The sequence below is a fragment of the Cydia amplana genome, chromosome 26, assembly GCF_948474715.1.
Source record: "Cydia amplana chromosome 26, ilCydAmpl1.1, whole genome shotgun sequence".
Classification (NCBI taxonomy): domain Eukaryota; kingdom Metazoa; phylum Arthropoda; class Insecta; order Lepidoptera; family Tortricidae; genus Cydia; species Cydia amplana.
The window spans coordinates 3,266,879-3,287,901 of NC_086094.1; the positions used below are offsets into that span (position 1 = coordinate 3,266,879).

The 21,023-nt window shown below is 43.6% G+C and overlaps 1 protein-coding gene across 1 annotated transcript in view; it reads left to right on the forward strand.

The window, feature by feature from the left end:
* LOC134660034 (uncharacterized) overlaps positions 1-21,023 on the forward strand; it is an 81,529-nt gene that overhangs the window by 42,468 nt on the left and 18,038 nt on the right. Inside the window, exons 28-45 of the mRNA XM_063515734.1 lie at positions 1,891-2,037; positions 3,437-3,589; positions 4,764-4,862; positions 5,948-6,124; positions 7,270-7,364; positions 8,420-8,590; positions 8,791-8,922; positions 8,969-9,100; positions 9,147-9,278; positions 9,325-9,456; positions 9,503-9,630; positions 9,681-9,994; positions 10,979-11,135; positions 11,941-12,038; positions 12,887-13,027; positions 14,691-14,817; positions 19,391-19,506; positions 20,396-20,524. Of these exons, the coding sequence (XP_063371804.1) occupies positions 1,891-2,037; positions 3,437-3,589; positions 4,764-4,862; positions 5,948-6,124; positions 7,270-7,364; positions 8,420-8,590; positions 8,791-8,922; positions 8,969-9,100; positions 9,147-9,278; positions 9,325-9,456; positions 9,503-9,630; positions 9,681-9,994; positions 10,979-11,135; positions 11,941-12,038; positions 12,887-13,027; positions 14,691-14,817; positions 19,391-19,506; positions 20,396-20,524 (2,580 nt within the window). The remainder of the gene's footprint in view (positions 1-1,890; positions 2,038-3,436; positions 3,590-4,763; positions 4,863-5,947; positions 6,125-7,269; positions 7,365-8,419; positions 8,591-8,790; positions 8,923-8,968; positions 9,101-9,146; positions 9,279-9,324; positions 9,457-9,502; positions 9,631-9,680; positions 9,995-10,978; positions 11,136-11,940; positions 12,039-12,886; positions 13,028-14,690; positions 14,818-19,390; positions 19,507-20,395; positions 20,525-21,023) is intronic.

The following is a 21,023-nucleotide window of genomic DNA, read 5'->3' on the forward strand; positions in this document are numbered from 1 at the left end:
AAAGTAAGTGCAAGATGGGTTCCGCGAATGCTGACTCGGCTTCAAAAAGACATGCGTGTAGCTTGTTCTTCCGATTTTATTGACCTGTGCGGTGAAAATCCTGATGAGGTGCTGCAAAGAATAGTTACTGGAGATGAAACCTGGGTTCATCATTATGACCCAGAGAGTAAACAAGAGTCCATGCAGTGGCACATTAAGGGTTCAGCTCATCCCAAGAAGTTCAAGGTCATCCCTTCAGCTGGCAAGGTCATGGCCACGATATTTTGGGATTGTGAAGGAGTATTACTGATCGATTATAAAGAAAAAGGTGTAAATATCACAGGACAGTACTACGCTAACATTCTACGTCAATTAAAGGATGCAATCAAAGAAAAGAGGCGAGGAAAGTTAACCAAAGGTGTTATGCTTCTGCATGACAACGCCCCCGTCCATACTGCTCATATTGCCAAGGCAGCTATTGTTGAATGTGGGTTTGAAACTGTTACTCACCCACCGTATAGTCCGGACTTAGCCCCCAGCGACTTCTTTTTGTTCCCCAATCTTAAAAAGGATCTGCGTGGAAATAAATTTTCCGATGATGAAGCATTGAAGGCGGCAGTGGAGGAGCATTTTTACACCAAAGATAAAAAATATTTTTATGAAGGATTAAAAAAAATAATTGATCGATCTTTTAAGTGTATGAACATAGGGGGGGAGTATATTGAAAAATAAAAATATCAAACTTTTCGTACTTGTTTGTTTTCATTCTCATACCGAGAATATTTTGAACACCCCTCGTATTTCTGGGCGGTCTGCCCTTCGGGCATCAGAAGCTACCTAACGAACCTAACCTACCTACCTATTGATTTAGTTTGGTGTGACGTCCGTGAAAACATTACACTTTGGGGGAAAAAGCGTAAGGAGGTAGGTAGGTTAGGTTCGTTAGGTAGCTTCAGATGCCCGAAAGGCAAACCACCCAGAAATAGGAGCCCTGCGAAGCGGGGCTCCGTCTAGTTAAGTTGTAAAGGAAGTTTTTTGAAAATAAAGTTGCGTACGTTTGACTCTTTAAGCTAAGGTCAGCTAAACGTAGGACAAATGTCGTTAGAAATTTCGCAGTTTATACATTTTAAACTTAGGTCAACTGAACGTAGGAAAAAAGATCGTTAGTATTTTCGTGCACTAGCAGTATTGTACTTTAGACATTTAAATTGTAGGTTGATTAACCGTAGGACATGTATCTTTAGGTATTTCGTACATTAGACATTTTGATTTTCGATTTTCTGTCTTTAGGAATTTCGTACTTAGGAAATTTGATTTTAGAAATTATGCTACATAACCGTATCAGGAGACCTCGCTCTTCCAGATTAAATTTAGAATTAAATTATTAAAAATTATGCCCGTTCAAGGGTTAAGAATACAGGCTGTTTAATCTAAATGGCGCAGAAACTACTCAAACTCACACACTTGTATTGATACGACTTTGACGCGACTCGCAATGCATTTTATTTCGCATACATTTCTAATTGGTGGATTAGCGTAAACGATCATAGACCTTAACATTTCCGATCCTTTGGTTTATGTCTCATAATGGTACTCTTATATTTTAGTTTTATTATTATTTTTCTTTTTTGTTTATTGTTGTATGCACAAATAGCTCTATTTTACTCTGTAGAAAACAATTTGATTTAACATGATGTTAAAATATTTTCATTAAGGAAATTAACTGTAAGTCTAGTTTGAAGAAAAAATTCCATAAATAAATAAATAAAATAATGAGGCTGACTCCATCCTTTTTGGAAATATTTAAATTAAAAAAGGCCTTTTTCTTAAAAAAGTTACAGTTTCTAATTATCCGTCTTTGTCATTTTATAAAAAAAAAACATGCAAATACACACGTAATTAATCTAATAGGGTTCGGCGTCGCCAGTGGCAGTAAAGCCGGTGCCAGCTAAGCCGGTAGCAGCCAAGCCGGTAGTAGCCAAGCCGGTAGCGGCCAAGCCGGTGGCACTGCCCGAGGCGCCCAAGCCGGTGCCCGCGCCGCCCACTCCTAAGCCGCCAGTGAGTATACATACACCTTTATTGTTTTTTAATTAACTAAACCTAGCTTTCTGAGGATTATTATGTGGTGTTTGATATGTATAATTTGACGACTCGTGTGGCCTAGTGAGTAGTGACCCTGCCTGAGAAGCCGATGGTCCTGGGTTCGATCCCGGTAAGGGCATTTATTTGTGTGATGAGTACAGATATTTGTTCCTGAGTCATGGGTGTTTTCTATGTATTTAAGTATATATTTAGCTATATAAGTATGTATATCGTCGCCTAGCATCCATAGTACAAGCTTTGCTTAGTTTGGGGCTAGGTTGATCTGTGTAAGATGTCCCCTCCTAACATGTTTATTTATTTATATCAATGTAAAAATCCACGGTAGCTGTTACAGGCGCTATCCTATGAAATGGTCTGTACTTGTAGACAACGGACTTACTTATTGTTTACAAGAAATCCCAAATTCTGGTTGAGGTCACTTGCGTTGTCTGAAGTTCTTTACCGCTTTTTGCTTTTTCTATTTTATTTCGAATTATTAATCGCCTTGTGCGTGATTGTTGCGACACACTCGTTATCTGACGATTGACAGCTATGAAATAGTATGATGATTTCTTTGTATAAATGTCCACATTTTTACTATGCCGTACCCAGTAGCCAATACAATTTGGTCAACATAAAACAATAATGGCGAAGGTTTTGAAAAGATTGGCATCATACCTTCGCATTTATCGTTTACAGATGTAGTGCATAGTTATTTTCCTTCGTATTTTCACGGAAACGCACGAACGTGTCTTGCTATTTCAGTCAGTCTCGGTGCAAAAAGTACTGAGGTTGATTGAAGTAGCATGACTAATACGAACGTTTCCGCGTAATCGAAAGAAACCTAAAGAAAGAAAAAACCTAACCTAAGAAAGGAGACCTAGGCTCTCCGAAACATGTCGCGCGAGTGACTAAAAACAAGTGAGTCTCAACCGTAAAATTATTCAATGTTTCCGCGTAAATACAATGGAAAACAATTATGCACTACATCTGTACACTGCAGTGGCGTTATTCATAAACGTCTGTTAAGTTAATCAGCTGATCATCGTTTGTCCCTCTCTATGGCATAACGACAGATAGGGACAAACGACGATCATCAACTGATTAAGTTAGCAGCCGTTTAAGAATAACACCATAGGCAGGGCCGTCTTAAACTATGCTGGGGCCCTTTTGGAAAGTAAAGAAAGCTAATTAAACTAACATTTTCCTACTATGATCTTCTATTTATTATGGGTAAACAAATATACTGTTACTGTCTGTCCTTGGGGGCCCTGAGCACGGGCCCCGTGTGCCCTTATGGTAAAGACGGTACTGGCCATAGGTGTTAATATTTTTCCCGCACCACCGACTAAATAACCTCCAGTTCGTGTTCCAGGCGCTCCCCAAGACGCTGCCCCTGGCGGGCCCGCCGCTCACCGCCGCGCAGACGCACGCGCAGCTCAAGCGCCAAGGCGAGCGCCAGCCCGACAAGATGGCCGCCGTGCTCGACAAGATGGCCGACATGAGCGTCAGCGACGACAAACCTAAAGTAAATACGAGTACACACGACACTCAAATGATATGCTAGTTTTTAACCTTTTGGACGCCAATGACCGATATATCCGCACCGTAGGTTCAACGCCAAAGACCGATTAATCGGCCACAGACCACAGAGCAACATAGACCTACGTGCATATGCATAAAGTTCAATTTCAGTTTTGTCACTTCGGTGACGTGGCGTCAGCGTGACAGGTTTTGTGTTTGACACGGCGTCGAAAAGGTTAAGACCCACTTACACCATACCACTAACCCGGGGTTAACTGGTTAAACCATACAGCCATAGTTACCAGTACAATCTGACACTGAGTTAAGGGTTCTTTCATTTGATATGTGGGTTAATCAACTTTTTCTTGTCACACGTTGCCATGGTTACTGTCTCCTGAGTCACTCTTCAAATTCTAGGTTTGTCGTGTTTATGAACCAAACTTGCATTTTATGGTAGTTATAAGACCTTTCCATAATGGGACATCTACTGAGCATGTTAGTAGAACATGGTACAGCAGTTCTTCTAACAATCTATGCTACTATTGTCTCCTCACTGATGGGACAGAATAACAACAAGAAATAGTTGATTGACCCAAGTACACACACACTCAAATGTTATTGCTAGTTTTTGGCCAACTTGCACTATGCCACTAACCCGGGGTTAATTGGTTAAACCTGGAGTTACCATAGTTACCAGTACAATCTGACACTGAGTTAACGGTTCTTTCATTTGAAATGTATCAAATGAAAGAGCTTATTACAAGCTTTTATTTAGTTTCACCTGTCCCGTTGTCTGTAATCAAATCTTGCAAGTTAAATTTGATCCACTTCCCGGTTTCTGATGAAGCTGAAAATTTGCATACACGTGTAAGTCGGGTGAGAATGCAATATTATGGTACCATCGAGCTGATCTGATGATGGAGACAGGAGGTGGCCATAGGAACTGTGTGATGAAACAACGCAACCTAATTGTGTTTGGGGTTTTTAGAAATGTCTCGATGTGTATTAGTTGCCTGTGGAAAGAAAAGTACAGTCAGCGATAAAAGCTTGTACCAAAAATTATTTTTTGTCAAAAACTTATTTTTAGAACTTGAAATACATTTTTTTATAATTTTAAAATAATAGAAGTTACTTAAGAAAATAGCCAAAAAATTACCATTCCCCTCCTATTGTTTCAGGCATTACAACGCACGGTGCCAGTTCAAGTGAATGTGCCGCCCGCCTTGAAGGCCGAGGGAAAAGTCAACCCCAACGCAATGGAACAGATTCGAATACAGGTATTGTATATGAAAACGAATCTAAGCCTTCACACATAGAGTCCAAAATTGAGTAAAAATAATAGCGCTAGAAGAATAAAAGGACGGGAGCTTTCAGTTTTTTTTTCAGACTCATACTCAAACATTTATTGGTAAAAACCACAGACAAGACATCCTCTAGACTGAGCATAGTAACGCTACCCCCTTTGCCACTATATACGGTAGTTTTACTCCATCTTCGAGTCAAAGTGTCAGAATCCCGTGCCGTGATTGGTCCGTGTCTTTGAACGGACCAATCACGGCACGGGACTCGCTCGCCTCGTCTCCCGCACCCCCGTATTATTGGCAGCATCGGTTTCATGAAATAATTGCTCTAAACTCTGTCTAGAGGATTCCTATTCTATGGTAAAAACAATGTTATTTTTTGAATAAGTTCTTATTTTGTAGACAGTTTGTGTAGCCTTTACAGTTGTGCCATTCTCGAGACCATTTTCCATTTTGTATGGGAAACGTTCTCAAAAACGTGTAAGTAGTTAAGGGCGTCCGCTAGATGGCGCGGTTGCACGGTGCGGGTAAACGAAAAATAGTATGAGCGTTTTGCTTTGCACTTTCATACTTTTTAGGGCGTGACTTGTTAGCTTCATTTCATTTATTTGCATAATCAGGTACATTACAATACACAGGTGTCATTTGTAAAGTAGGAGGTACATTACACCCAGTCAGGGCCACTGACAATCCAACCTCTAGACTGAGCTTAGGCCAATTCTTTCATGAAACCGATGCAGCCAAAAATACGGGGGTGCGGGGGGACGAGGTGAGCGAATCGCGTGCCGTGATTGGTCCGTTCAAAGACACGGACCAATCACGGCACGGGATTGACTCGAAGATGGAGTAACGCTACCGTATGTGTGGCAGAGGGGGTAGCGCGACTATGCTATGTCTAGAGGTTGGATTGTCTGTGGTCAGGACATTCCAAAATTTCTTAAATACTTACTAAGTTTTAAGTGAGTAACAATATTATAATGTCATGCATAAGGGTTTTTTTCTTAACTTAGCTTAGATGTACTCTAGAAAGTTTCAACAAAATTCTATTTTTTTTTTCTCAGCAATTGAAACAACAACAACAACAGGCCGCGTTCCAGCAGCAACAGCGAGCCGCCCCTCAACCGGCGCCCGCGCAGCAGAAACCGGAGCCGATCTACGACCTGCCCATACACAACAAGCCCACGCTCACGCCGCAGCAACAGCAGCAGATACAGCGGCAGCAGCAGCTGCAGCAACAGGTACCATAACTGACAGCTCGTGAACCTTATTACAAAAGGCATAAGGTCCAAACATGGACAGTTAACCTCGTAAGGCCCACCATACAAAGTTTCTCAATTTCTAATTTGAACCTTGTTGCATAGTACATTAGGGTGACTTTCGTTTGCACAAACAAAAGAAATGCTACCTTTTTTAGTTTTCCAAAGGTTCAATTTAGATTGACAGACTGTACATTGCAATGCACAATGGGCCTTAGAGGTAAGACTGTTGCTGTTTGTTCTGTAACGTCTGCAACATACCAAGTGGGCGTTATCCATAATTTATCTCTTGTTCGATATTGAACTTTCGTGAGACACATTTTAAACTGTTTATACGACAACGGTTTCACTCACCTGAATTCACTTGAACTTGAAACCTTCACGTGGCAACTCCGGCTGCGGAGTGCACCGCGCCCCCCGCCCCCGCCCTGTCAGCGCGCGCAGGTGCACGAGTTGCACGAGCCGCGAGCACGAGCGCCTGAGGATGGACCCCCGAAGGGCCCGAAACATGTCGCCAATAGCGACTAATAATTCAAGTGAGTGAAACCGTTGTCGTATAAACAGTTTATCTCTTGTTATGATCCACAAAATGGCCGCTATTATCAATTTATGCATTTGAAGTGCGTAGGGTGACGGCACCAGTAATGGGCAAAAACCAATTATGGTAATTTTTTTCCCGTAAACTAAATTTTTGAGAAACAGACATATTATTTCTAAACTAACAACACTATGTTCAGGTAACTGATGGCCATAATAACTAGATAAGTGATGTCAAAATCGTAAAAAAACATCAAATTTTTTAATCGTCGGCCGCCATTTTGAATTTCTGCATCTTACAGCCGACCGTGTTGAAAATTCGTCTGTCCCACTACCATACGATTCGATCTATAAAAATGTATTTGTGTTGCTAAGGCCCACTTGTACCATCCCACTAACCCGGGATTAAGCGGTTAAACCGTTAACCTAGTGTCAAATTGTACTGGTAACATTGGTAACTCCAGGTTTAACCGGTTAACCTAGTGTCAAATTGTACTGATAACCATGGTAACTCCATGTATAACCGGTTAACCCGGGGTTAGTGGAATGGTGCAAGTGGCGCTAAGCATCATAACTGCTTCTCTCTTTAGCTACAACAGCAGCGTCAGAGCAGGCCGGCCGCGCAGCAGGTGTCTCTCTCTAGCAGGGATACAAGCGTGTTTTCCACGTCTAGCGGATGCTCTGGGTGAGTTAATTATCCAATTTTACTGGCAAATGCAAGTGCATGAACTGTAGGGGGCAGCACAGGAGCCTCTTGTTTATTGGCGTGAAGTGTGAAGTTTTAGTTTCCGATTTAGGCCACAAGATGGTAGACCATCACCGGGTCAATATTTACGAAATACTCTACACGGCGAAATACTCTAGATGTCAATACATTTATTCAGAAAAAACCGGACAAGATCGCGCGCACAACGCTTACAGTGCTGGCTGCCGGTCCGGATCAGTTAAGATCGGTTTTCCTAGGATAGCGGTGCCGTCATATAGCGGCCGTCTCCATACTAAATAATACGGCTAAATATTGATGTAGTATTTGTATGGAGACGGCCGCTATATGACGGCACCGCTATCCTAGGAAACCAGAGCATTAGCTAACTGAATTTTTTTTTCGCGCCTGTCCTGTCATTGTCAAATGTCACCTTGACGTTTGCGCTCAAGTTGCTTACGCCTGGGAGTGTGACCACCGTGAGCGCCGTCCATTGACGTCATCAATGACGTCACGATATCTCATGTTAGCGCTGTGAGCGCGAATCGGTCCGATCGTGAGCGTCCTGTGAGCGCTGTGAGCTTAATTCGGAACCTAGCCTTAGTAATAGGGTCCCGTTTTTAGGGTTCCGTACCCAAAGGGTAAGAACGGGACCCTATTACTAAGACTCCGCTGTCCGTCCGTCCGTCCGTCTGTCACCAGGCTGTATCTCAGGAACCGTGATAGCTAGACAGTTGCAATTTTCACAGATGATGTATTTCTGTTGCCGCTATAACAACAAATACTAAAAACAGAATAAAATAAAGATTTAATCGGGGCTCCCATACAACAAACGTGATTTTTGACCGAAGTTAAGCAACGTCGGGCGTGGCCAGCACTTGGATGGGTGACCGTTTTTTTTGCTTGTTTTGCTCTATTTCTTGTTGATGGTGCGGAACCCTCCGTGCGCAAGTCCGACTCGCACTTGGCCGGTTTTTACCGTTTGGGTAGGTACCTTAAAAAGCATTCAGCAATGTAATATGAGGTGAACATTTTAGGATGACGTCGCACAGCGGCGGCGGGTGCTGGCGCGGCGCCGCGCAGGACCCCCGCGACCTGGACGCGCTGCTGCAGTACATCGAGGGCCCGGCGCGGCACGTGGACCGCGGCAAGAAGCGCGCCAAGAAACAGCGCCAGAGGGGCAAGCGGGTACGCTCTACTTGTATACGGTACTAGGATGACGTGGCACAGCGGCGGCGGGTGCTGGCGCGGCGCCGCGCAGGACCCCCGCGACCTGGACGCGCTGCTGCAGTACATCGAGGGCCCGGCGCGGCACGTGGACCGCGGCAAGAAGCGCGCCAAGAAACAGCGCCAGAGGGGCAAGCGGGTACGCTCTACTTGTATACGGTACTAGGATGACGTGGCACAGCGGCGGCGGGTGCTGGCGCGGCGCCGCGCAGGACCCCCGCGACCTGGACGCGCTGCTGCAGTACATCGAGGGCCCGGCGCGGCACGTGGACCGCGGCAAGAAGCGCGCCAAGAAACAGCGCCAGAGGGGCAAGCGGGTACGCTCTACTTGTATACGGTACTAGGATGACGTGGCACAGCGGCGGCGGGTGCTGGCGCGGCGCCGCGCAGGACCCCCGCGACCTGGACGCGCTGCTGCAGTACATCGAGGGCCCGGCGCGGCACGTGGACCGCGGCAAGAAGCGCGCCAAGAAACAGCGCCAGAGGGGCAAGCGGGTACGCTCTACTTGTATACGGTACTAGGATGACGTGGCACAGCGGCGGCGGGTGCTGGCGCGGCGCCGCGCAGGACCCCCGCGACCTGGACGCGCTGCTGCAGTACATCGAGGGCCCGGCGCGGCACGTGGACCGCGGCAAGAAGCGCGCCAAGAAACAGCGCCAGAGGGGCAAGCGGGTACGCTCTACTTGTATACGGTACTAGGATGACGTGGCACAGCGGCGGCGGGTGCTGGCGCGGCGCCGCGCAGGACCCCCGCGACCTGGACGCGCTGCTGCAGTACATCGAGGGCCCGGCGCGGCACGTGGACCGCGGCAAGAAGCGCGCCAAGAAACAGCGCCAGAGGGGCAAGCGGGTACGCTCTACTTGTATACGGTACTAGGATGACGTGGCACAGCGGCGGCGGGTGCTGGCGCGGCGCCGCGCAGGACCCCCGCGACCTGGACGCGCTGCTGCAGTACATCGAGGGCCCGGCGCGGCACGTGGACCGCGGCAAGAAGCGCGCCAAGAAACAGCGCCAGAGGGGCAAGCGGGTACGCTCTACTTGTATACGGTACTAGGATGACGTGGCACAGCGGCGGCGGGTGCTGGCGCGGCGCCGCGCAGGACCCCCGCGACCTGGACGCGCTGCTGCAGTACATCGAGGGCCCGGCGCGGCACGTGGACCGCGGCAAGAAGCGCGCCAAGAAACAGCGCCAGAGGGGCAAGCGGGTACGCTCTACTTGTATACGGTACTAGGATGACGTGGCACAGCGGCGGCGGGTGCTGGCGCGGCGCCGCGCAGGACCCCCGCGACCTGGACGCGCTGCTGCAGTACATCGAGGGCCCGGCGCGGCACGTGGACCGCGGCAAGAAGCGCGCCAAGAAACAGCGCCAGAGGGGCAAGCGGGTACGCTCTACTTGTTACATTTTGACGACAGGTTTGGCCTAGTGGGTAGTGACCCTGCCTGTGATGCCGCGGTCCTGGGTTCGAATCCCGGTAAGGGCATTTGTGAGATGGGCACAGATATTTGTTCCTTAGTCTTGGTTGTTTTTTATGTATTTGTGTATATTATATATATCGTTGTCTGAGTATCCACAACACAAGCCTTCTTGAGCTTACTGTGGGACTTAGTCAATCTGTGTTAAGAATGTAATATAATATTTATTTATTTAATTATTCTGTATGTATGTGATAAGTGTAAACACTAACATAGCTATAAGTACATACTAACAATATCTATGAGTCTGTAAAAGTTACTCGAAATAAATGATTATTATTATTATTATTATATCCTCCTAAGGCCCAAGGTTCTACCTATAGTACCTAATAATACCTAGTAGTTTTAAGTCAGGTCCCCACTGAAAGCCTTTTGCAGCGCCACGGATTGCCGGGGTCCTATTTTAGCGTCCAATGTTTTTTTATGCCTGTATGTTCTCATTTCTATATGTAATATGTTGTGGCGTTAAATAAATGTATTTTCTTTCTTTCTTTTTTAGGGTTCCGTACCCAAAGGGTAAAAACGGGACCCTATTACTAAGACTCCGCTGTCCGTCCGTCCGTCCGTCTGTCACCAGGCTGTATCTCACGAACCGTGATAGCTAGACAGTTGAAATTTTCACAGATGATGTATTTCTGTTGCCGCTATAACAACAAATACTAAAAACAGAATAAAATAAAGATTTAAGTGGGGCTCCCATACAACAAACGTGATTTTTGACCGAAGTTAAGCAACGTCGGGCGCGGTCAGTACTTGGATGGGTGACCGTTTTTTTGCTTGTTTTGCTCTATTTTTTGTTGATGGTGCGGAACCCTCCATGCGCGAGTCCGACTCGCACTTGGCCGGTTTTTTCTTTCTATTCAGTTCGATAACTATGTGTTCCACATCCTCAGATGGAGGTCCGCCTGCTGGAAGAGCACACGCAGCTGGCCACGCAGCTGAACCGCACGCGGCTCGAGTTGCGAGCGATGCAGGCGCGACACATGGCGACCGCGCGCCAGGCAGAGGAGGCGAAGGCGCAACTCAAACAGACGCAGGCCAAGAAGAAAGGTAGCCTAATAACTTATAATAAACTAGCGACCCGCCCCGGCTTCGCAGGGGTTAACAAATAGGGAGTATTACTGCAATGTTTTGCCGCCAGAGAGCAGTTTTGACTTTAGTCATAGAGAAATATAGTAAGACAAGAGTGCTCACTCCATACATCAAGTTCAGACTATTAATTTCAGTATCTACATCTACAGCGACCGGAAAGTCTTATGCTGTTGAGATAAGACTTTCCGGTCGGTGCTACATCTATTGTCAAGTAGCAGTACTGATAGTTCCGCTACTCGATGCTAGATGCTAATAGTCTTTTTGGTACTAAAACTGATGTATGGAGTGAGCACTCTATGTATTTTTTTCTCTATACTTTAGTGTAGCATAGAGTAACTTATACATACTGTACCTTAAACTGTTTTTTGACAAGTTTTCCGCCTACCAGGAAACGCGAGATCGAAACTCGGCCATCTGCCTCTTTATCGCCTGAATATGCAAGAATGATAGAGAGGTTAGATAACCAAAATATCTACTCTCTCGTTTGCGGTAGACCCTTAGATTGTGACTTATTTTGGGAGTGGCGCCCCCTACGCAGAATTTCGCGTAATATTCCCTATTATACATAAACCTTCCTCTTGAATCACTCTATCTGTTTAAAAAAACCGCATCAAAATCCGTTGCGTAGTTTAAGATCTAAGCATACATAGGAACAGGCAGCGGGAAGCGACATTGTTTTATACTATGTAGTGATAACAATATACAAAAAAATATAGTCTGATTATTGTTATTTTTTCTTACTTAATCTTGTATTTGTTAACAGGGAAGAAACAGAAAATGAATCCAGCACAACAAGCCAAAACGCAGTTGATAGCGGAACAACTAGGGGAACTCAATACTCTATTGAATGCGACAGCTAAGGTACGAAATAACTTAAACTATACAAAATGTTTTGTTTAAGTGGGCCAGCCAAAACCGGACAAGTGCGAGTCGGACTCGCTCACTGTAAAACGTTGTACGATATACGTGTGAATAGGTAATTCGCAACTCGTGTCGATTTAAAGGGAAAATTTATCGCCACTTGTTTCGAATTTCCTCCTTTCCGCACTTGTACCGTAAATAAATATTTTGTAATAGCGGCAACAGAAATACATGATCAGTGAAAATTTCAACTGTCTAGCTATCACAGTTCATGAGATACAGCCTGGTGACAGACAGACAGATAGGCAGACGGACAGTGGATTAATAATAGCGTCCCGTTTTTTACCCTTTGGGTATGGAACACAAAAAAAGTGTTTGAAAATACAATCAAAAAAGTATCACATAACTAGATATGTTTGGAAACGTTTGTTTTCATATGTGTAATTATTGTTTTGGTTTTATCTCCTTATCTCACAATGTATAGTTTGTAGCTTTCTAATAGACCCCGAAGGCTAATCCTATTGTCTATTGTTAAGAAAAACCGCTCGTGCCACGAGCCACAACCACCTGCATAAAAAATCGGTACTTCGGTTACTGAATGCCGGCGAGTCGAACGCTACAGAACCAGTCTAAAATGTGTCATCGAGATGCGTAACAAAGGCGCGTTATCGGAGAGCGCACCTACACTGGTTTTTTGAGCGTTGGACTAGCCCGCGCTCAGGTGCCAAATAGAATAATGAGGACCCTTTTTTGCAGGTAAGTAGCACGTGCGGTTTTACTGAACAATAGACAATAGAATAAGCCTTCGGGCTCTACTAGAAAGCTACAAACTATACGTCATGTTACAGGAGGTAGCGGAGGCCGAGCGGCAAGTGTCAGTATTCGCGAAGCGTTTCGAAGAGTGCGAGCGACAACTAGCACTAGCTCGCTCCCTCCAGGGCGACGCCCCGCGCCCGCCCCCGCCAGGCCCCGCCCCCGCGCACCGACACGTGAGTACACTTACGAGCCCGAGCGGGAGCGAGGTCGATAACAACATCAAACATCAACATTTATTCAGGAAATAGGCCGCAAGGGCACTTTTACACGTCAACACGGAATTTACGTACTCGTACAAGCAAAAAAAACCGGCCAAGTGCGAGTCGGACTCGCGCACGGAGGGTTCCGCACCATCAACAAAAAATAGAGCAAAACAAGCAAAAAAACGGTCACCCATCTAAGTAATAACCCTGCCCGACGTTGCTTAACTTCGGTCAAAAATCACGTTTGTTGTATGGGAGCCCCACTTAAATCTTTATTTTATTCTGTTTTTAGTATTTGTTGTTATAGCGGCAACAGAAATACATCATCTCATCTGTGAAAATTTCAACTGTAGCTATCACGGTTCGTGAGATACAGCCTGGTGACAGGCGGACGGACGGACAGCGGAGTCTTAGCAATAGGGTCCCGTTTTTACCCTTTGGGTACGTAACCCTAAAAAACACATCAACAATTATAAAATAAAACTAAATTATTACATAGAGATGTATAAAGTCTGTAAATGTCGAATTACATAAAAAAACTATAATAATAATATAAAAAAAAAAACACAACTTACAAAAACTATAATCTATAATTATTTAGAGGTGTCTCGTAAGTGTTATAACTAAAAGATAACAATGTATAGTTAATCAAATTATCCTTAGAGATGTATAGGATCTCCAAGAGTCAAATTCCTGTACACAACGGATTTATATACCTAGTACCTACTAGCTTTTACCCTCGATTTCGTCTGCGTGAAATTAGTTCCAGCAGTTAGAGTAAGTATAGCGCCTGGATAAATTATAATGGCAACAATTTTAAGCATAATATGCTTAATTGCTTACACCAATTAACAGGCAATTCATTAATTTCCCTGTTCTCTTTAGAGATGACTTCCGACATAAAAACTATCCTATGTCCTTCCCGGGGACTCAAACCGTCTCTATGTCAAATTTAAACTAAAGCGGTTTAAGCGTGAAGAGGTAACAGACAGACAGACACACTTTCGCATTTATAATATTAGTATGCATAATATGTTAACTTCAACAAACAAATTGTACTGCAATACGTACCGGACACATTCACACATACTTACCAATGTCCATCAACTAAAGTTTAAGAAATGTAAAACCTATGTACAGTCGACGTCAAATATATGTTTACATTTTTCGCCTTCAAGTTCCAAACTTTTTAAAAGTTGGAATGGCCATATCAAATGAAGGCATAGGTCCATTAAACAGCCAAACAGATGATCAGTACTTATTATTATAATGTTGGTACCGCGGCTATTTAGGTGTCTCAAATAGGTTGGCGTATTTTCAGCAGAAAATACACTTTTTTTTTTTTAAGGCGGCAAAGCAAATCGTTTTTATTGTTTTACTTTTTTCTGTGAAAATTAGAACATTGATTCTGTAAAATATTTCTATTTCTTGCACAATTTTTGAGAAAAGCACTATATATGACTCGGCTGGAATGCTACTTGCTGGCTTCGGATTCAATTAAACGGACTCCCAAGGTCGTCCGTTTAAAACGAATCCTCAGCCTGCAAGGAGCTACTTCCGAGCCTCGACAATAACAAAGTAATTAAATACAGGAAAATACCCTATTCTCATGTATATCTGAATACCGTTACAGATGGAAGCGGCGATGCTGCAGCATCAGCAGCAACAGCAGCATCAGCAGCAACTGCAGCAACAGTTCGCCGCCGCGCACCTGCTCGTCAGCGACAAGATGGACAGACAGAAACAGAAGGCGTTTATCAGTAAGTGACAATCAGTTATTTGAGGGATTTCACGGCCGCCCCACACTAGCGTCTGCGTCTAGTCAACCCTGTGGGCTCATTTAGACGATGCGAGAACTCGCATGCGAGTCATTACATTGCGGGTTTTGATCGGTCGGTTGAATTGGACGTAACCAACAGTCCGCAATGTAACTAAAATCGCATGCGAGTTCCGCGCCATCTAAATCAGCCCTATGGCTGCTGCTCGACGCAGCCACAGAATAAGTAATAGTACTACCGTACAGAAAGGACACTTCCTACAAAACCGAAGTTTGACAGCGATTCAGGGTCGAATCATGATGTCCCTTTCTAACTTATGGCACTATCCCTTTCGGCTATTTAGGGTTGTCAAAATTCAAGTCATTCTCTTGTCGTGGTTGTGGCAACCCTAATAATTGCTCGGGGCAATGCTGAGCTGAACGGAGCCGAGTTTGCCCGAAGTCAGGCGTGTCTCCCCTCTGACGCAACGTTGGCGCAACTGCGCAGCGACGCCATTTCCATAGCGCTGACTAGACGCTCAAATGACGCTAGTGTGAGGTGGCCCTTAGTTCTCAGTCATAGATTTCGGTATGAACAACACAGTTTAGAACTATCAGCTAGCTGGTTAACGATGAAAAATCTAGTCTTGTAAGGCCTTAATCATCACTACATAGTATAAAACAAAGTCGCTTTCCTCTGCCTGACTGTATGTATGCTTAGATCATTAAAACTCCGCAACGGATTTTAATAGAGTGATTCAAAGTTTATGTATAATTTGTTAACCCGTACGAAGCCGGGGCGGGTCGCTAGTAAGGTTATAAAATGGTCTCTCTACAATCTGCTGGATGCCTTTAACACATTCATTGCCACCCAGCCAAACAAGACATCCGCACCATTTTCGTCATATAAAGCTGTAGTACCACGATCCCGACTATCGGGTCGTCCGGCCTGGGAACGAAATCATAAAATACCCGATAGTCGGGTTTTCGGCACTGAATGTGTTAAATTACAAATTCATAGGAGTTGCTATATATTTTTAGGAGTATTGCGTATCGTCTCACAAAATTAACGGTTTTCGTCGTCACCAGCGAGTATGGTAGAAATTATTTAATTACTATGCCTTTAGGTATAAATTCGTAAGTCAATTAGAAAAAGTAGCGTTTGGATTGCACAGACGCGGCCGGCGTGCGTCGGCCGATGCCGGACGCGAGTCTGCAGCTAACAAACGCCGTTCGGCACATCACCGGTAACCGAACAACCCTAGTAGTTTGTTTACCAGTACCAAAGAGAAAAAAATACATAGATTGCTCACTCCATACATCATTTTTGATACCAAAAAGACTATTAATTTCAGTGTCTACCTACATCTAGCATCGAGTAGCGGAACTATCAGTACTGCTACTTGACAATAGATGTAGCACCCACCGGAAAGTCGTATGTTGTTGAGCATAAGACTTTCCGGTCGGTGCTACATCTATTGTCAAGTAGCAGTACTGATAGTTCCGCTACTCGATGCTAGATGTAGACACTGAAATTAATAGTCTAACTCAGCCATTCTCAAAGTGTGTTCCGCAGAACCCTAGGGTTCCTCCCCTGCAGGGGTTCCGCAAGAATTTAGAATAATTTAGAATAATATAATAAGCATAATTATTATGCTTATTAATAAAAAAATACACTTCTTAAAACTATTGTTTTATTGTAGGGTTCCATCAAGTATTTCGCTTTCCAAAAGGGTTCCGTCAAAAAAAAAGATTGAGAACCGCTGGTCTAACTGATATATGGAGTGAGCACTCTTGTCTTACTATATTTCTCTATGCCATTACCAAATAGAATAGAGTGTATAGAGAGTTACTGTCATGGTAAATCATGTAGCCCCATTACATTTACTGCCATCTTTTGACAAAAGATTAAAACTGTTAGAACGCCATTTGACTTTGATCCTTATTCTTTCATTGATATGTGTTAATTTAATTTGTTAAATATTGAAATGACGCCATCTACCCGACTCCAGGCCAAAGGTTATGGCGCCATCGCTCAATAAGATTGGACCATAACTTTGGCCTGCAGTCGGATAGATGGCGTTAATTTCAATATTTAACAAATTAACACATATCAGTGAAAGAATAAGGGTCAAAGTTAAATGGCGTTCTAACAGTTATAATCTTTTGTCAAAAGATGGCAGTGAATTTACTTTGACAATCCGCCTCTATTTCAAATTCTCTTTGCCATTACCTTTTTAATGTTGCTTATGTCCATGAGCGACGGTGACCGCTTCCCATTAGGCGGCTCGTCTGCTCTTTAACTGGCTATCACATGAATAGTTAACTCCTGAGATCCCACGTAGAAATCTTAGTACAAGTTTTAAAATCTGATCCGGACTCTTTAGGAGTTATGATTTCAAAAAATGATTTATTTCGACTTGCTTTTGGGTCTCGGGAGGATAGAACTTAATAACCCGTAATTGTAGAACCCTAGTAGTATCTGCCTATAGTCGATGTCAAATTAATCGTAGGCCCCTTAATACTTTTTGTTTACAATTATTTATAAAAATATAGATGGGTCAATCAACTATTTCTTGTTGTTATTCTGTCCCATCAGCCAGGAGACAATAGTAGCATAGATTGTTAGAAGAACTGCTGTACCATGTTCTACTAACATGCTCAGTAGATGTCCCATTATGGAAAGGTCTTATAACTACCATAAAATGCAAGTTTGGTTCATAAACACGACAAACCTAGAATTTTAAGAGTGACTCAGGAGACCGTAACCATAGCAACGTGTGACAAGAAAAAGTTGATTAACCCAGATGTTATTTGCTTCAAAGTTGAACGTATGAATGAATCATATGCATGTAGGGAGTATTAAAATATTTTTTTTACAATTTCTTGCGGCCTCTATCGAAGGGATACAATGTAAGTTGGAATACTGTTTTGACAGTTACTACGCGTTTTTAAATCGTTTCGCCTTATCCCTCTTACGTCGTGTTTTGTCATCATATGTCTACTCCTGTAGGGCTAAGATGGCGGCATTTTTTACCATGACTGTCACGTTCTAACAAATATGTAAGTGCAAAAGTGACGCATGGCATGACAGGTGATAAAAACGCGACCATGATAGCCAGCGGGCTCAGCACGGTTCCATTTCTATCGACTATCACTATGCCCGTCACTTTCGCACTTACATACTTGTTAGAACGTGACAGGCATGGTGATAAACGATAAAAATGCGACCGTGCTACTAGGGTAGGTCTGGTCGCAGCAGCATTATTTTTACTATACCTCTGTCGCCTATCATACAATCGTTCACTGGACTCGTTTTCATGATCTTTTCTGTCTATTGTTTATGTCAAGAGACGATTTTTTTTAATTAGAAAGAAAGAAGAAAGAAAATACTAAATTAAATACATTTATTTTACGTCACAACATATTATTATTACATACAGAAATGAAGACATACAGACATAAAAAAACATGTCGCTAAAATAGGACTCGGCATAATGCCGCGGCAATCCGTGGCGCTGGTTTTCAGTGGGGACCTGACTTAAAACTATGAGACGACACATACGCCAACGACACACAACAAACGCCTATGTTGTTAAAAATCTCCCTGCCGAGGTTTTTTGAAAGGACTGGTATTAGGTTTTTCAAAAAGGACTGTATGACTGATCCCTCTGGAGTTGCAGGCGTCTACAGACTTCAGTAACCGCTGCGGTTTAAAAAAAAGTTTTCTGAGCTGTGTTTTTTAGTTTTTTATCGTATTACCCTCCTAAGGCCCAAGGTCCTACCTATAGTACCTATTCAGTTCGATGTAATTTAAACCATGTTCAATTGGAACAGAGTCGCTTTTGCTTTGTTTCATTCAATTTTCAAACAACGCAAAATCAACTCTGTTTCCAACAATTTAGGTTCAAATTTCAATGGCTGGGCCTTAGGAGGTTATTTGATAATATTTCTGCGCATGTTTAACCTTTTCCACGCCGTGTTAAACACAAAAGCTGTCACGCTGACGCCACGTCACCGAAGTGTGAAAACTGAAATTGAACTTTATGCATATGCACGTAGATCTATGTTGCTCTGTGGTCTGTGACCGATTAATCGGTCTTTGGCGTTGAACCTACGGTCGGTCATTGGCGTCCAAAAGGTTAAAAACACCGGCCAAGTGCGAGTCGGACTCGCGCACGGAGGGTTCCGCACCATCAACAAAAAATAGAGCAAAACAAGCAAAAACAAACAAACAAAAAAACGGTCACCCATCCAAGTACTGACCCCGCCCGACGTTGCTTAACTTCGGTCAAAAATCACGTTTGTTGTATGGGAGCCCCACTTAAATCTTTATTTTATTCTGTTTTTAGTATTTGTTGTTATAGCGGCACAAGAAATACATCATCTGTGAAAATTTCAACTGTCTAGCTATCACGGTTCGTGAGATACAGCCTGGTGACAGACGGACGGACGGACGGACGGACGGACGGACGGACGGAAGGACGGACGGACGGACGGACAGCGGAGTCTTAGTAATAGGGTCCCGTTTTTACCCTTTGGGTACGGAACCCTAAAAAGGAACGTTATATTTCCAGTGATGCACGCGCAGTCGCCGCCTGCGCCTGCGCCGGCCTCGCCGCCGCGCAAGCAGACCTGGGAGCAGGCGCTCGCGCACATCAACCAGCTCGCTAAGGGGTCCACCAAGGAGAAGGTACACTCAGCAATACTATTCCTTTGCATACGACATAGACTAGGAATCCTCTATACCATAGAGAAAAAAATACATAGAGTGCTCACTCCATACATCAGTTCAGACTATTAATTTCAGTGTCTACATCTAGCATCGAGTAGCGGAACTATCAGTACTGCTACTTGACAATAGATGTAGCACCGACCGGAAAGTCTATCTCAACAGCATAAGACTTTCCGGTCGGTGGCGACATCTATTGTCAAGTAGCAGTACTGATAGTTCCGCTACTCGATGCTAGATGCTAATAGTCTTTTTGGTACTAAAACTGATGCATGGAGTGAGCAGGTATTTTTTCTCTATGTCTATACTGAAAATCGTAATTACTCGTAGATTCCAAAAAAAGTAAGACGATGTTGCCACTTTTTACTAGCGCGTCTTGTATTTATGTAAAAATAACTAAATAAAAGTACTTTTTTTAATCGTAGGAGTAAAATTACTAATAAATAAATTATCTTAGCGTGTTTATTTATAAAAAGGAATTTACTATTTTACAAAAAAAAAATATTGCAGTGGCAACATTGTCTTACTTTTTTTGGAATCTAATTACGAATTTCAGTTTAGACGGAGTTTAGAGCAATTATTTCATGAAACCGATGCTGCCAAAAATACTGGGGTGCGGGGGACGAGGTGAGCGAGTCCCGTGCCGTGATTGGTCCGTTCAAAGACACGGACGTCACACAAAGACACTTTGACTCGAGAATGGAGTAAAACTACCGTATATTTGTGGCAGACGGGGTAGCGCTACTATGCTCAGTCTGGAGGATGTCTTGTCTGTGTCCAGAAGTGATCCGCCTAATGCCTAGTAAGTCTATTTTCTTTTGTGAATGTTAATGCGTTCTCTCCGTTTCAGAAGAAACAGAAAGAATCTGAAAAGCCAAAACCGGTGGAGGTGAGACAGAGGGAGCAGCAGCGGTCTCACTCGCTCCCGGACAACCAGCCGCTCTCCAAGAAACAGAGAAAACTGCTTGCCAAGCAACAGGTTAATAACGATGGTGTCTTAATGAAAGCTATGAAATTCTAACAAACATAGAGAAATATAAGAAAGAGCTACGAATTTGTACGATTCCATGTACATATGTATATTTTCTAAATCAAATTTCTATTACACCTTATGTGTATAATTGCATGAATTCTATAGTAATTTAAATTGTATTTTTTCCCTTATTTTCTCGTAATGCATGTTAATTATAAGATGTAATTATTTTTGAAAAGATGTGTCCCGCCGAGTTTGTTGCCGGTCCCATATTGGGATACCCTCCTCCAATTGAGGGGGGATTTAAATCTTCTCGGGGCAGAGGTGTAGGGTTGGAGCCGGTCTACCTAGCTTTATTTGACGTTCATAAGCGCATTGTAATTATGCCTACTTGAATAAACTATCTTTTATCTTTATCTAAGTAAAGAAAGAGTGGTAACTCCATACATCAGTATTCTTACCAAAACGCGAGTTATTTCATAGTCGACTTTTTTTGATGCGGTTT